The sequence below is a fragment of the Anser anser genome (assembly GCF_964211835.1).
Source record: "Anser anser genome assembly, chromosome: 22".
NCBI classification, from domain to species: Eukaryota; Metazoa; Chordata; class Aves; order Anseriformes; family Anatidae; genus Anser; species Anser anser.
This window is the reverse complement of record NC_139743.1, coordinates 5,217,996-5,235,201: the sequence shown is the minus strand read 5'-3', so window position 1 is coordinate 5,235,201 and position 17,206 is coordinate 5,217,996. Positions and strand designations below refer to the sequence as shown.

Sequence of the window (17,206 nt, the reverse complement as noted above, 5' to 3'; positions counted from 1 at the left end):
AAGTGCTCCTACATTATGCATAATTCCTCTTAAAATTGCTTCAGCACTTCCAGATCCATTAATGATGGAATCAAGAAATATAAGTGATACAAATTTTAATCAAAACACTGTTTTTTCTTCTTTCATCTTAATTTCCAGCATGCTCTGATGGGGACCACAGATTTTCTGACATTTTAATTTCACACAGTTAAGGATGTCGATTTACCTCACCAGGGTCAGGCCTCGTGTAGCTGAGACACCTCCTGACGTGGTAAATTGGTCAAACACGCAGCTCCTGACGGGCACACGAGGCCAGTGCCACTCCTGCGCTGGTCTGCAGCCAGCAGAGGACACCAGCCCCATACTGCTGCTGCCGGGGATTCCCCTTGCAGTGATATCCTGCTTTTCTAGGCACTGCTCACGGGCTGATCTCTTGCACAGCACTCCCTGCCTACTCTTGCCAGTTTGCGCGGGGAGGGACAGGGTGGACTAGCCCAGAGATTTCCCCCCAGGCCACGCAACAGAGGCTGCAGGAGCGGATTGTCCCATACACCAAGTGGCAACGGGAAGCCTACACTGCTAAAGCAAAAAAGCAGATGTGCTTTGCTGTCTAGGCTGCAATCAACACAAGCAAGAAGTCTGTTGTCAGAGGTCTTAGCTCTGGCTATGATTTTTCTGGCTTTTATGGGAGGCTCCTGGGTGGATCCTCTCCTGTGCTGGTCAAAATCAGTGGTGTTTCTGCATCTGACGTCACCCACCTGCGTCACTCAGCCACTTCTCCAGCAGGGGTTTGAGCTTGCACATATTCTTAAAGCTTAGGTTGAGAGCCTCGAAGCGGGAAATGGTGGTCTGGCTGAAATCATTGCCATAGAGCTTCCCCATGGCAAGTCCAACGTCTCCCTGCCAGAGAAGACCCAAATCACAACATGAAGTCAAAAAAAAAGACCTCACAGCTCCTTGCTGTCACCACCTCTTGTGCTACTTCCAGAACAGATGTCGCCGAGTGCCCATGCCCACCCTCCAGAGAGAAGGACCTCTCCTCCCACCCAAGTCTTCCCCATGCCCCTGAGCCTTTATATATCGAAGAAGGTGTGGGATGAGGTCGTGGTAATGAAACACTAGGAAGGGTTTGTCTCTCCGTGTGTTTGGAAGGGGAGATCTATATTCTAATCCAGCCCACCCTCCATCCACTCCTCTGCCGCAGAATCCCCCATCCCACCACGTGTGACACCGACGTTCCTGTGGACGAGGCCGCTCACCTGCGTGAACCCTAACTTGATTCGCCTCTGTTTGAAAGTCTTGGCAAACTTCTCCAGCTCCTCCAGGTCACTGGGCTCCTCAGATGCTCCCGACGGAGTTAGGTGCTTCGCCACTTGCAAATGCTGGGGTACATCCAGGTGAGGTTCAACTGATGAGCCAGGGAGCCCAGAACGGCCCACAGCCTGTTAAATATCAGCAACAAATGCAGGGAGTCACAACGACAGAAAAAAGCACGTGGTTTTCACTGCCATTCACCCTCGGTGAAGCAGTGATTTAAGTTTCTCCGGGTGGGTGAGTTACCTGTGATGCCAGGCTGGGTCCTGGCTGGGAGAGGAGAAGGCTGCCCTGCTGCTGAGGGAAGGAGAGGAGGTTTGGCTGCAAAGCTGGGGAGAGAGAGAGAGATCAAATCAGCTCCTTCATCAGCACCTAGGCTGCTGAGCATCGCTCTGCACAGGCTCGAGAAGCTCTGAATGGAAACTGTCAGCTCGCTCATGTTCAAAATATGAGAATTTTGGCCATTGCAAGTGTGGACGGTTCTGAGTTGGGTTATGAGAATGGGAAGGGTTTATTTTTCTTTCTTTCTGTCTTTGTCTTTCTTTCTTTCTTTCTTTCCAAGGCCTTTCAGCCTGAAAGGGAGTTCTAGAGTGATGATGGAGGTAAAATATTTCAGCCATTGATCCCTGCGTGAGGTTGAACTAGGACACAGACATTTTATATAGACATCTAACTTTGATTTCAGATGTCAAGTAGCTGAGAATTTATCACATCCTTAGCGGTGATTTCTCCCAGTACTTAATCACTGTAACTATTGAAAATGTGCATCTTATTTCCAATATAAGCTTTGCTGACTCCAACTTTCAGGCACTTTATCATGTTAAAAATATCCCGATCCTACAGTTAATCTCATGAGCCTACCCAATCTGCTCTCTACTACGCATTTCATTTTGAAGTGTCATTTCAAAGCCATCTGACCCTTTCTTTTCTACCCTACTGTATTTCAAACAAATTGAATTTCTTTTGGAATTTATACACTGACACAAAATGATGAAAGAAAAAAAAAAAGGGAAATCTATAAACCCAACAAAAAGTAGTATTTATGGACACTGTGTAATTGTTCGTTTGACAAGCTGCTGAGCGCAAGCCCATATGTCTTACAGGGAATGTCCTAAAGGATTTAATAGCGACCGAAGCAGTGTAGTTCCATATAAATTTAGTTAGGTTCTTCAAGTCTGTTGTGGGTGAAGCTTATAGAATTTAGAGAGGATTTATAACCTTTCCCGAAACAGGCAATATATTCAATTGATTGGAACTGACAATTATAGGGAAATCTATAGACATTTATGGACTTCTGCTGAAAAAGGAAGAAAGATCATCTCCGAAATGTCTTTCTCTCCCTCTCTGTCTTTTCTTTTTTAATTTAGATCTGAATGTGCAGGATCCCATTTTTATTTATTTAGATTGGTGTTTCAATAAGCCTTCTCTAATGCTGGAACAACTTTGAATTTCAAATGCAGGCTGGTAATGAGGTGCACATTTTTAACAGTGAAGGTAATTAATCACTGGAATGGCTTGCCTAGGGACATGGCGGATGCTCTGTCATTTGGAGTCTTTAAAAACATGATTGAACACCTTTGCAAAAGCTAAGCTCTAGCTCAAATGAAAATTATGGACTGGATTCAGGAATCACCGGTTTGACAGCTGATGAGATGGAGGCTGTGTTTTCGTGAGATGAAGTCTTCAGCAGCAATATTTTGGCTGAGAGTATTCCCAGCATCTCCCTGGCTGCTTGTTTCCACCTTTGCAGCACTGAGCTCTCACCCTCTCATCCAAGCGTGCCAGCATGAGCTGTCTGAAGGGCTGCACCGTGAATCAGATCAGCGCATAATGAATCAGGCCTGGGAACTTATCTGGCTTAAAAAGAACTTTAAAACACTAAAATCAAACCCAGACTTGTGGCCTCTTGGAAAGGTTAAACCTACAACCAAGTCCCTTTGGCTGTGAAATCCATGAACTGATGTATCCATCAGCCAGAGCTCAGGAAAGGTTGAAGATGTTCCTCTATTCCTGAGGGGTGGCCCCAGGAATGACTGCAGGAATACTCCACGCACCTCATCGGCACGAAGAGCGCTTCACCTGCATCTCTACCAAACCACTGGTGCCACAAAACCCATCTGTGCCTTCACTTTCAGTCCCCAGTGGCTGTGCACGCACACAGCAGAGGATCATTAGGACTTGACAATCGTCTATTCAAATGGAAGAGCCCTTGCACAAAAAGCTGGCTACTGGCCAGGATATCCAGTCTGCAGCAAGTCTGGAACCAAAAAGGGGTCATGGCCAAACAAGTGGCCATCTGTTGGAAGGGCTGCAGCTGCCAAAGGAAGTCACTTAACAGAAGAAATTGTAGTTCTATAAAAGGAAGCAAAATGCTATTTTCCAGCATAGCGCGTTTCTTATACAGGAATAAAATCAGGCAGCGAGCAATAGATTATCCCGACCCTGACAGCTCAAACAAACTAAATTCTAGACTACTGTTAAATATACATCAAGTGGTTTCTTGATGCATCGCTCAGCATCGTTTGGCAGAGAGAAGAGTGCACGTACTGTCAATGAGAAATAGGTTTCCCAATTGCCTACAGTGTGATACTTTTCTTTCAGAGCATGTGTACAGTTGCATTCGAGCTGCAGAGATGTTATGGTTCTAATTCTGAATGTTGGCTCCTATAGAGGGACTTCTGTGCTGGGATAAATGAGAATGTGAGTGAAGGACCCAAGTCCCTTTGCATCTGTCAGGTTATGGATCGACGTCTGTGTTTGTCCACAGGCAGCATGAAGCTTCGTCAATGGCATGTCTGTGTCCCAGAGGCTGGAGAAATGCCATGAAAATATCAGTGATAAAAATAGAAACACGAGGTCTTTCTGAAGCACTGCGTTAAGTCCTCTGTCCTTTCATGATGCTGATTACACTCTATTTCAGAAGTAGCTAGCTCTCCTGTCCTCTCCTGCCCCATGCCTTGGAGCGAGGTTGGGGAAAAAGCAGTGGCAGCCCCGCTTTGGAGCTCGCTCCCAGCCCCGCGATGCTCCTGGCTAGGTTGGACCTCTTTGCTCTGGTGCCAGCACCGTCCTTCCACCAGAGCAAGGGGGCACTCGTGGGATGCAGGAGCCGTGGGTGCTGGCAGCCCCCCTGCTGCCCGCCCCCTGCCCCGCTGGCAGCAGAAGGGGCCAGGCACCATCAGGATGGGGAAATCAAACAGGGCAGCTTGAAAGCAAGAGTCAGGAGAAGGGAGGCTCTCCCTGGATATGTGCCCACGTATTACAAGGCCCCTTTCGGCTTTGGTTGCTCTTACCTTGTTGGCCTGCCTGGGACTGAGAGAGAAGAAACTGGGGAACTGACTGCATGTGACCAGGGAGCAATACCAGCTGCTGCAGGGTGTGAAGAGAGCTCATATCCTGCGGGAAAAAGCAAAGGGAACAGCAACGCTCAGAGACGTCTGCTCTTCACACAGCATCATCTCCCCCCGTCCCTCGTCTTTTGCACTGTCCCTGACCCCATTCACAGTTTTCATTTAGCTGCCAACACATCACATGTGTGCACAGGAGAGCTACAGATCCAGAGCTACGCCGGGATCTGAAGTTTTCAGCTTTATAAGAAAAATGCTGTGCACACAGACATCCACAGGGAGAACGTCTACTTTTAACTGAAAAAGTTAATGCTTGAAAAATAACATTTTTGAGGGACTGGAAATCAAAATCTGCTTATTAAGAAACAACAAAAGCCCTTGGATCTCGGTTTCTTACAGATATTGTCTTTTCAGAGAATGAACTCCCTAAAATAATACAGAAAAGGTGCAGCGGGCTGTCCCATCACCCAGCACTGAGCCTGCTTGGCACAGAAGGCTGACTTCCCCACCAGCCGTGTGCTGGGGTGGGAAAGAAGCAAAGCCCAGCAAGTGCCCAATTCTCTGCACCACCAGCAAATGCACTGCAATGGACAACCACCAGATCCAAAATATTTGCTGTTCTTTGCCACGGGGACTCCCCACCCTGCACCGAGCACAGCAGGCAATAGGTACTGAGAGGCAGGGAGTGCATCCCCATGCTCCTTCACATCCCTGGGGTCCCACGTCTTTTGTAGGGATTAGGGATAAGAGTTTGCATTTGTTTGGAGTAGAGAGAAAAGTGCTCCAATAAGACCAACTCTCTTGAGAAGTATGTTCTTGAAGGAGTTCATTGTTTAATAAGATGAGATTTTTAAGCTTCTCAAGAACTGTTATGAAGTCTTGGGGAACTTCAACAAGGAGCTGAGTCATGTAAGAGGTCTGATTAGCCCATGAAAGAATGGGGAAGAGATTACTGAGCAGCCTTGTGGCCTTCCAGCATCTGCCTCCCTATTAGAATTTAACAAGTGTTAAGTGCTAAACTCCCACTTTTTACCTTAAAGAAAAAAAAATAAAAATCAAGTAATCAATTTCTTCCCTGATGTAAATCAGTTGGAGCCAACATATGCAAGGATGGCTCAGATTAGGAGTTAATCTAACCTAGGGTTCTATCTCCAGCAATGACATTAACCAGGCATTCAGGAAAGAGGAAGACCAGGACAAGCATATCCAACACTTCCCCTTGGTATTGTTTCAGTCTCCAATTATTTTCAGCTCAAAGGGATTTCCTGAGCATGGTGTGGTTTTGCCTGTTTAGAAAACCCTCAAAGGAAATCTCTTCCAAGTACGTGTCCAGTCTGCCTTTGAACCCATGTAAACTTTCTGCATCCTTTGGCAAGGCATTACACAGGTCTCCTGGCTGCTGCAAAAAAGAGGCTGGGGAGGAGACTTTGCCAATTTACTGTCCATCATGTTCTCAACTCTCCATTTGTCACTGCCAAAAGGTGCATCTAATTTGGCAAGTGTCTCAAAACCAGCCTTTCCCCTGGAGATTCGTTAACTCAGTCCCTGATGTCCCAAAGGCACTTACCCCTGCGATTTGACTTCCAGGCATCATTGATGATCCCTGTACAAGGTGTCCTGACCTGGGGGGGATTGTAGATTGCAAGGAATCACTGAGGTCTTCGGTTTTAATCTGAAAAAGAGCAAAGCAGTTGTAGCCTTAGGGAACGGACATGGGCTGCGGGATGCCTGGGATGGTAACAAGTCAGAGAGGTTGGAAGAGATGGGGAAGGGATTGCTTTCAGATTAGGAGGAGAAATCAGGACCTATTGCTTCTATCCCTGGCTTTGCAGAAAGGTAGGGGTTGTTCCTCACTCCTGCTCTCCAGTCTATATATTTTTATATCAGTACTATGTTAAAGGTTGGACTAGATGGTCTTGGAGGTTTTCTCCAACCGGAATGATTCTACGATTATAACAGCGGAATAATTTTCCTGCTCTGCTAAACCAAGGGGAAGCTTGCAGTTCGCTCAATTAAATCACATTAATTAAAACACTTCAGGAAGTTTCCAGTCACTTCGCAGGCTTTAAAGCATGCGAGTGCTTTCCTAAGACAGAACACTAAGACATTTTGTGGTGTTATTAGGAAGACACGATGCAATTCCCTTTTACAGATCACCACTCACAACCTGATAGTGAGTGGCTGTAGATGGCCTCACACATTGTTCTGCAGGTATCAGAGAGTGGTACAAGGGAATAGAAGAGGAAAAACGATGAAGTAAAAGACCTTAAAGAGCAGTATACCCTTCCAGACTTGAAAATGCACCACCCTAGGCACCACATGTACCAAACTATGAGAAAGCAACAAGAAATGGGGAAGTCCTGTTCTACTGGCAAGGAAAAAAATCTGGCAAGGAAAAAATTTGCTTCTTTAGCTAAAAGAAGCTGTGAGGGAAAAAATGGCAAACTTCACAGGTGTCTGCCCTTTGTCCAGGGCTCATTTTAACCTCTTTTAACGTTCGAGAAAGATTCCAGTCTACAGAAATCATTATTTCTGAATCCACATTCTTACATGGGTTCTTAAGAATTTACTCAGGGACCAGAACTGAGTCCTTACGTTTGGTTTACCCCATAGTCTCCATAATTAATTTTTAACTTTGCTACTACATTAAAAAATAATAATAAAATACATCATTTAGTACTAGCTGATTTTTTAATTTTATTATTTTTTTGACAAGACCAAGCGGGAGAGGAGAAAGGACAACCTGGCTGGGGAGATTTTAGAAGTTTTTAGAATAATTCCCGAAAGCTGAGGAGCGTCTATGTGCGGATGCTGTGCAGAGGCATGAGAAAAGTCATACAGATCTCTTATAACACGTTTTCTCTAATAAAAGATATATTCAAACAATTCCCAGACAGCCTCAAGTTTTCCCCAAGCATGAACGTGCCTACAAGAAGGCTCACATCAGCAGTCCCCTTTCTAATTTAAGCCTTTCCAGTGCAAGAAGAGGCTCCAGTTCCCACAGACTGGAAAGAACAGGAGGAAAACAGAAAGAATAAGTCTTGAAAACCTTATCTACGGACTCGGCATCTCAGGTTCTCTCTTACTGCCAGGGCTGAACCTCGCTATCTCCCATCAAATAACCCACGAGCCCAACATCGCCCAGAATTCGAGCGGGGTTACGTTTGCCGGAGTTTTGCAGCGCTGGCACGGACTTTAGGTCATGCAGCCTTCTACCAGCAGAGGGGGACGAGAAATGCCCCTTTAAAAACAATGGCCCGTGTGGGTATTTTTGGCTGAAGGATCTTTTATTTCAGTTTGAGCAAAGCAAACAAATACACAACACCTCCATGCCCCAAAGAGAAAGAGAAAGTGCGATCACAGGGAGCCGACCCGGTAAACATTAACCTCTGCTTTTTGGAAGGTGCTGTGCAGAGGGAAGAGAGTTACAACATCTCCTTCAATTAAACTATAGCTCTGGATACTGCCGAAACTAGTTTTGCAATAATAGTAGCTCCTTGCAACAAGGCTTATACATGCTGCGAATTCCAGTTCTTTCCTACCTTTCAGGTCGGCATGACCATCCCGCTTAGCCTGGCGAAAAAATCAGATGGAAAGAGCTTCTTGATCACTATCAACGCGGATAGTGTTTAAATTACTAAATGTTAGGCAAAGGGCTCAGGAGAATGCACCGTTACCCTTGAGCCATCCAGTCACTGCAGGGAAATGGTTTTATGCACCTATTTTTTCCTGAAGGCGCGTTAAAAAAAAAAAAAAAATACAGGTATATATCATCCGAGCCAAAAAGTAAAAATAAATAAATAAACGGTACTCCTGCTTGCAATTCTTGTGTATCTGCCTCATACGATGCAGTCATCCAAGGCTGAACAGTCCCAAAAAGAAAAGATATCCGCGTGTTAGAGAACGAGGCACTTGATCCCGCCTGGGTTACGATCCCGATAGGAGCGCAGTGTTGAAGAAGCACAAGCCATTTCCAAACTGAAATCAATTTTTACAGCTGCCAAGCGGAATGATCTGGAAGCGTTCCAGGCCGAAAGGGGTGTGTAGCTGCATCCCGGCATCGCACAATATGAGAACGGGAGGTGGGTTTGGCAAAGGACCGGTTCCCCATTTAAAAACAACAACATCTCCCACTGCTCCTTCCCCCGGCCCTGGAATTCTCTGGCTCTCTCCTGCGCAGTGGGCGGGAACCTGGGTGTTCTTGACAAATCCTTCTCCCCTGCACCTTTTTTCATTGGTTTTAGGCTCAATTTTACTTCTCCCTCCTCTTCCTCTCCCCAACAGGCCTGCAGCTGGCTAATTGTTCATTAGCAAGAGTTCGGGGCATATCCAAAACTTTTGGGATGGTTTATGCAAATCCTGCACCTTCATTTTTTCCCCAGCTAAACCGGCACTGTTACCAACCGTACGTTAGAAAGAAACCAAACCAAAAGCCCCAAAAAACCACACACATTGTGGGCGAGGCCACTCAATATCATGAGACTCCCTTAAAATAATGTAAATTTCAAACTAATAAAACAAGGGGAGGAGTTGCCTTTCTCCTTTCCCAGTGCATCTGACACACGTTTGCTGTTATTTTCTGCAAATATGAGAGTTTTCCTTGTGGAACCAAAGAAGGTTGAAACAAAATCAGCTCGTGTAGGTGTTTGCTGAGATCCATGCTAGACCACCATGCATAAAAGAGAGTGATTGGGTTAAAATCAGGACCAGGTCCTGCTGTGGTTCCCCAGTCTCTTGCTTTTACATCGTGGTCAGGGCAGGAACGAGAAGGCGTTGAGAACAAATCTTAGTTTCTTCCCATCCTATTGGGTTTGGGAAAATAAGGCTACAAAGGAAAAAAAAAAATGAGAGGAGGGGGAAATAAGGCAGTGCTCGCAGGCACCTGGGCAGTCTGCGGGCTGGGGCCCCTGGGCAGCAGGTAACGGCAGGTGGCGGCACCCGCACGCCGAGCTGCCGAGGGCTGGGGAGAGGAATCACACTTGCAAATCTCAAGTGGATGTTTTCACAGCCTTAAAATAGGGTCAGCTGCCCCCAAGCAATCCCTGTGAAAAACACAGGAAGGGTGACTGGATGGAAGGAGTCCCTTCCTTAGTTGGCTAGCGCGTCTGCTGGGCACGGCCAATGATGGATTGGTTCTTACCTATCTCTAGCCTGAAAACAAAAACAAAAAGCAAAACAAACTAAGAAACATATTGAGGGCGATGGAAAATGATCAAAGCTCTTCAGCTTGCTTGCGCAACTGATTTGTGGAAGGTGTTTCATAAACATTTCATAAGAAGGAGAATTATGAAGAAAACATCTCCCAACCTGCCTGCAATTACTGCACAAACTCTTCCTTACCAGTAGGAAGAAGGGGAGGAAAAAAAAAAAAGTACATCTGTTTTGTAACTGATCTGTGAACTTTTGGCAAACATTCGGCTCATGAAAACATCCTGCAGACATATTGCAAAGCTGTAAAAAGCCAGCCTTACACGAGGAAGTTGGAAAGATTCGCATTAGCAGCTCCGATCTCACCATGTGGAAGGCCGTACCCCTCCGACAGACAGACGGACGGACCGACCCACGTCTGAGCTGATGAAGTGGCAGCAGGATGCCACCGGTTGCACAGGGCTCCAGCTGCAGCCTCCTGGCGTAACCCAGCGCCGCCGCCAAGGTGGCTTGCGATGCTTCACGGCATTCCTGTGCTTACAGGATCAATTAGCAATTCAGCTAACGAGCACCAAGCAACCGGCCACGGTCCCCAGGCCAGCAAGCATCTGCTGCTGGCTGGGAGCACTTCCCAGGTAACATTAGCACTACTCCGCCATCCCCTTCGCTAAGGTGGGACGGGCTGATTCTGCACCCGTCTGGGATGCTCTCCCCAAACCTAGATAAGGGGTGCCCATACCCTGCCCGAGCAAGGCCGTGAAAGCCACACCAGCCTCCTCCAGCAGCAGCTGCGGTCGTCACTGTAAGACCGAAGACAATCGGATTTGTTGTGCAGTTTCTATTTAGACGGCAGCCTCTTTGAAACAGGTATTTATCTGCCCTCGTATCTGGCTTATCTGAGAGTCAGCAATTCACAACTGTTTAAGACTTGGACTTGCTCACATCCCTGCCCCTGCAGCTGCAAAGGGCTCTGGCTGTTGGGAGGAGGATTGGGTGCACAGAGGATTCGGAGCCGATTGCCCCTCAGTGAAGGAGAGCAGCACGTTTCTTCCTGGGCTGAATCATTCCCAAAGCATTATTTCACACAACTGGGTTGCCTGAAGTCAAGGGAGGAAGTCTTATGATGGAAACAGGTATCAAAACTGGATCCAAGGCTATTGCAGCTAAGCCTTCCCACCTTCCAATGGCGTAAGTGTACTTCTGTGAATTACCTGCACACGTGGGCACCATAAAATAAAACACACACTAATAATGAATTATAGCAATAATAATAATAATGGGCTTGCAATTACTATTTCCACATGTACTATCCTGCACATGCAGCGAGGCTTAACAGAGACTCAGGAAGAAAGCAGAAAACCCTTCTGTTAATAGGACAATATTCGCCCTATAAAATTCAGTATCCTTTCACATTAAAGAGTGGGATTTTCAGAAGCTGTCAGCATGACAAAAGCAGAATTAATCCCATGCTGAATGCTTAGCAGACAATATCCTAAAACTCAGTAATGGCAACACACTGAAAAATTAGAATGTAATCCCTAACCTCAACACACCTGCATCAGAGCTTTGAGGCGTTTGAGTCTGTTAATTGAGGTCTGATCTGATACGCTTCACCCTCTGAGCTGCAGCTCAGGACGTGAATGGCTGCGCCGGAGCCGTAGTAAAAGTGGGGGTGGGAAATCAAAACTAAGTGTAACCGAGCTACACGCTTCACAAAAGGAAACAAACAGAACCACGCTCGGCTTTGCGTTCGCGAGCCTTCTGATGCAGCATTTCCCAAGTGTTTCTGCTTTGAAGCAGAGAAGAGGAAAAAGAAAGAAGCCATCCCTCTGCTCCACGCCGAGCGATAAGCCTCCGAACGATCACGTGCAGCACAGCAGGCTTCCAAAGCAGGCACCGGGCACGGGAGAGGAGAATTGAAGGCAGAGGTGGGGCGAGCACCTGCCCCGAGAGGCCGTGCTCACGTCTGTGCTGCCTCTGCACGAGCCCCAGGAGCACAGCGAGGGCTTGGAGTGGTGACCTGTGGTCAGAGAGCACCGAGCTGGCAAAGGGATGCTGGAAAGCAACAGCTTGGAGCATCTTCGCTCTTGCTATTGGTACTCAGGCATGCAGTGCCTTCCCTGCCAAGGCCTGTGGACGTGCCAAATTGGAAGTATTTAAAAAAAGGGGAGGGGAAGATGCCATTTTCTTGGTCAGAATGGTGAGAACCTCCAAACAGAACATGGAAAACTGTTTTACCACCGTAAAGGCTGCGATTTCTCCCACGGCTCCGTTCCAGGACTCTCCTCCCCAGCCCTGAGCCCGGAGGTGCTGCCATCGCTGCTGCCCCAGCCTCGCCGAGCGTTGCAGCACTGCTCCTGCATCTCCCAGTTCCACTTGCCCAACTTCCAAAGCTCTCCAGAACTCCACCTCTGCCTACACCTTTGCGCTTATCTTCCCCGCTCCCACCCTGGGCTGCATCCCTGCCCCTTTCCTTATCAATCCGATTTCACACATGCCAGGCTTCGTTGCTTCTCCCATGCCCTCCTGCGTGCTTGCACAGGTTCCCTGGAGCCTCGTCATGTTCCTGTTGAAGTCAGCAGCAAAATTGCCTTATTGGTCTTTTACGGGGGCCAGAACCAGACCTTTAACCAATTCCCTACACGAAAAATTTCCCCTGCCCGTGGATCCCTTGCCTAGGGGGAGCAGACCGTGCTGATCCTGTATTCTCTGTGCCCTCTGGCTGCCAACCAGTCAGAAACCACCTAAATACCTGGCACTGCCTCCCTGCTGCACGGCACCGATGTCCCTGGCTCAGTCATCCGCGCGCAGGGCAGGGCGAGACGCGGGAGTCGTGGCGCAGGGAGCCCTCGCTTTCCGCCCCATCCCACATTGGAAAAGGAATGAACTTGGAACCAGCCGGCTCCCGTGACTGGGGCTGGCTCCATCCCAGCTCCGCAGGTTTCTCTGATTGGTTCGGGGGAGTTTTGGCACCCGCTGCCGCGCCCCGGGGAACTGGGACACAAGGAGAGCAGCTAGAGGAATTGCATTAAGCGCACACAAGTCATATAATTAAAAAAGAAAGGGAGAGTGAGAAAGATCAACTTCGCTGGAGAGTATCGCATAATTTTTTGGTTTGGATGGAAGGAATGAGGCTGGAGGTTGAGGGAAGAGGGAACCAGTTCTCTGCTCCCAGCTCGGGGGCTCTGGCATCTTCCACGTGCTGGGGAAGCAGGCGAGAGGGTGTCCTGCGAGAGAAAACCCAGCCTCTGCCTCCCAAGGGGCCGAGCAGCTCCGGCTCACCCACTGATTTCACATGGAGCGCTGGCACATCAGCACCTCTGGGATGGGAGAAAGTGCACTCTGATGTCAGGCTTCCAAAATTAGAGGCCTTGCTTGAAACCCCATCACCTTCACCTTTTTATGCTATGACTTGCCCTTCTGCAAAATGGGTGCAGGGCCCCACCCTTGCTGGGTGGTGCAGGCTTTTGATTGAATTCTTGGCGCTCACCAGATGAAAGGCCTTCAAGAATTTGGAGTCTTCTCCTTATTACCGATGAGCCATTCTCCAGCAGGCAGAAGAGTCATAACCATGCATGGTAGTTCATGCAGCTCACCACTTAAAAAGGTGCCAAGCAACCTAAAAAGCGCCTTGACAGTGACATCCATGCCCCGAGCTCAGTTTCTATTGCAGAAACAATTGATAGGTCCCTTTAGTCCACAAAACCAGGGCTTGTCGCCTGCAAGCTTAGAAAATATTCACTAAAAGATGATAGGAGCCCAGCTGAGCAGGGGATTTGCACAAAGGGAAGACCAGTCTCTCTCTCCATCTTTAAGAGAGCTTTGAAACAATAGCAGAAGATATATTGCCAGTGGACCAAGGCAACAAGTGTGGGCAATACCTTCTAAATACAGGTTGCTCTTTGGAAGCCTGGAGCAGCAAAGCAGGAGTCTGTGAACGGGCTGCAGCTGGATCTGAGAACCAGGCACAATCCTGCCAACTCAGGAGTGATGCTGGGCTATTGTCAGCAGTTATTGGCTAAGCAAACAAATCTGGTGACTTCAGTCTTGGGAGCGGAGGGTGTGGGGTTTAGAATATTGCCTCCTACTTCCATCCCTTTTCTCCCCTACAAACTTTGCAAGAGAGTCACCGGCACGTTTTGGAGTTTGTTCCCAGCAATCTCATCTGCAAGGCTCCAAAACAAAACTAGCCTGCAGAAGAGGTTCCTCTACATATCTGTCCTAAGCAAAACAGTGCCATATATAGAAACAGAGGACTTTCCCTCCAGCCAGGGCTTTCTCTGATGCTTTCCCAAAGGGCTGCATTTCAATGAAGAACCAGCACACATACAAATTTATGCAATCAGTCTATCCCTGGGATGGAGCAAGGGAACTTCAAAAGGGAAAGGCCAAGGCAGCGCTCAGCTTAGATCCAGTGTCAGTCAAGGCAGATATGGACAGCTGGGCCCTTTTCCAACTAGAGAAGGCTCAAGAGATGAAAAGCAGATGCAAGACTTAGGCTGACACCCTGGGGCAATGCGGAGAAGAAGAGAGAGTGAAATCTGAATTGATCCCCAGAGGGGAGAAGGAAGCAGGATGTGAACCTCCCCTTGAGAGGAGGGCAAAACAGGACTGGGATGGAAATCTGGAGGGCAGACTGAAACCTGAACTACCCACAGGGAAGAGCCAAGCAGGAACAGAAATGACATATAGGGAACACATGAGATTAGGGGGAGGTGGGAACTCAAAGTGGAATGAAAAACTATGAGAGAGATCGCCGGGGGGAGGGAAGCCCTGATTGAGCAAAATTAAATCTGCAGGGAGTTTTGCATCCCAGATATTAATAACAAACTACCTAGCAAGTTGGGCCCTTCTTTCCACCTTCAAAAGGATGGAGGGGAGGAAGAACTTGTCTGTGGTTGAGCACAAGACTATGAATCAGAGAATCGGAGTCCGTATCCCAGCTCCGCCAGGGAGCAAGGCCCTGGATTACAATAAGCCTCAATGTCCACAGGCAACTCTCCCGTAAAGCATCCACTGATTTCAGCTGCAATCACAGTGCTCAGCATCTTTGGGAAAAGCCAGGGAGTCAGCCTCTGTCTGCCTCATCTTCAGGACAGGGTTAAACACCTCCCTACCTTCTGGAGGATGCTAAATTCATTAGCAAAGAACCTTGAGACGTGTGGGCGGAAAATACCCAGCAAGGTCAGGGCGTTAATGGCTCTGAAGAAGGGCCACCTGTGATTTCACATCTCAGTTCGCCTGCTTTCCTTTCTCACATCATGTGTCTACAGGACATCGGCTGCGAAGACCTGAGACAACTCAGTCTCTTACCTCCAAACAACTGCTGGAAACCCCCCCAAACCTCAGAAATTCAAGTTCCATCAGAAAATGACCCTGCCAGATATGAACAGGGCGGGGAGGTGAGGTTAGAGAAGCACATCCTGGGGTGGGAAGAAGATCATTTTGGAAGGGAAGAATTTTTTCCACGACCCAGTTCCTCACTGCTCTTTTGGGGTATACCAGCAGACACACTCGGATGCCCCCCCCCCCAAAATCTACTCGAGTCCTTCTGACTGGGAACCTTAAGCAGCTCGATTGTTTGATGCTGACTGGTCACTGGAAGAGAGGGGGTATGAAACCTGTCCCTTACCGTCATAAGGAACAGTCAAAATGGCACAGAGTATGACCCAATGTGGGAATTCAAACATAGAGCTAATGTGCACGTGAAATACCAGCCCACTTCAATCGTGTATCTTGTTTCCTGATTTTACTCTGGATGCTTCCCCTTGTGCTCTGAAGATCTCTCCTGCACCACCACTACATCTCCCAGTTACCTCCTTTTCTCAGGTAAATCCTTCCCAAAATCCTATTTCTAGGAGGCCCATAGGAAAGGGCTGTATCCACATTACATCCCCTAATGGGTGTAGAACAAAGAAAATAAAGTAATAAAGAACCAACAGGAAAATTCAAGCTATGCTGAGCCCTGGGCTACTCAGGCACATGAGTGCCTGCCTGCAATATTGGTAAGTCTCACGGCAGGATCACCTCTGTATTGGTGCAAATATCAAACCTGTCATTATCATTAAACAAATGACAGCCTGTCTACATGGGTTAGCCTTCTGCTGGAACGAAACTGCATGACATATTTGGATACAGAGCACACACAGGACCTTTCCTGCCCTGGTAAGGCACAACCTCTCAGCTTTATTTCAGAAAGGACACATTCTGTCCCAGCACGGGAGCGCAGTTTTGTGCTTGAGAGCACGAGGGGCTTGGAGAGGACGTCTCATTCCCTCGTCTGGAAGATGATGTGAGCCTTCAGCCCTCATGTTGCTGCAAGGGCCAGCAAGTGCCACAAACCTACACATCACTTCCCTGGTGGAAAAGAAACGAGAGATCCAGAATCTGTTCTTCTCTCCCCTAGCTGTGGGTTGATGCATGGCACTGGGAGCTGGACTACACATACACCGTAGACACAAGACCTGTTGTGTCCCAAAACCGTGAGCCCTAGCTCTGTGTGCAGATTGCAGAAGGCAATGGAGTTATAACTCCAGAAAAGGGCAAGTTACACGGCTCTCCAGAACAGCTCTCTTCAGAGCAACAGAGAAAACAAACAGTGCAGTATTTCCCCAAAGTGCGACCACTGCATTTACCAGTGGGGGAAATAAAACAAACCAGACCATCACCACCTGGTGAAGATCACCACATGACAGAGAGGAAAAGCCCTGACTCCAACACTTTCAGCCGGACTTTTCCCGGTCTGAAGACTCTGAAGCCACCACTGCCGAGTTCCTCGCTCCTCTCCTTGACACGCTCTGGACACGATCCCAAACCATTAAGAAGCAGATGTCCCTATCCAGGTTGCCAGCACTGAAGGTGAAAGTTTATTACGCTCTCTTTGCATTTCCCTTGATATAAACAGGAAACAACAAGCATTAGACTCTCTAAATAAAAAGCCAAACCAGATAGGCAAGGCAGAAGATGCTGCTTTTTTCCATACACACCCTTTCCCCTCTCATTCACATACAAATTACTGTTGCATCCAGGTGGGAGGAGAGTTTAAGTGGGGAGGGGGGGGAGTGAACATTTGCCAAATAGGTTGAGGGATCAGAAGGCAGCTTTCTCATAAGGCACAGGGCTGACCCACAAACTGCGAGAAAACCTCAAACTCCGCAAGAGTTTCCCTCCTCCCCGTTCGCTGGGTGAGAGCAGCCGCAGCAGGGAACTGGTAGGCAAGTAAGGGGTCTAACCAGGTCACTCCACCCTTCCCTTCCCGCCTGGAGCATAACAGGGGAGGGAAACAGACCTGAAATGTAGGCCATCTACAAAGACTGGGGGAGAGGCTTAAACGATGTGAGATTTATGATCTTCAAAGTGATTAGCGCCCAGCACTCCAAATAAAGTCAAAGAGAGCTCGGCAGCTCTCGCATTCAGCTTGG

General features: G+C 48.0%; 1 protein-coding gene across 4 annotated transcripts in view; it reads right to left on the bottom strand.

The window, feature by feature from the left end:
* Positions 1 to 17,206, bottom strand: part of POU2F3 (POU class 2 homeobox 3) — a 41,812-nt gene that overhangs the window by 6,503 nt on the left and 18,103 nt on the right. For all 4 annotated transcript variants that reach the window (XM_083808195.1, XM_083808196.1, XM_083808197.1 and 1 more), the window contains 5 exons: positions 6,205 to 6,309; positions 4,584 to 4,686; positions 1,540 to 1,622; positions 1,239 to 1,421; positions 738 to 879 (listed from right to left, as the gene is read on the bottom strand). In XM_083808195.1, coding sequence (XP_083664321.1) covers positions 738 to 879; positions 1,239 to 1,421; positions 1,540 to 1,622; positions 4,584 to 4,686; positions 6,205 to 6,309 — 616 coding nt within the window. The remainder of the gene's footprint in view (positions 1 to 737; positions 880 to 1,238; positions 1,422 to 1,539; positions 1,623 to 4,583; positions 4,687 to 6,204; positions 6,310 to 17,206) is intronic.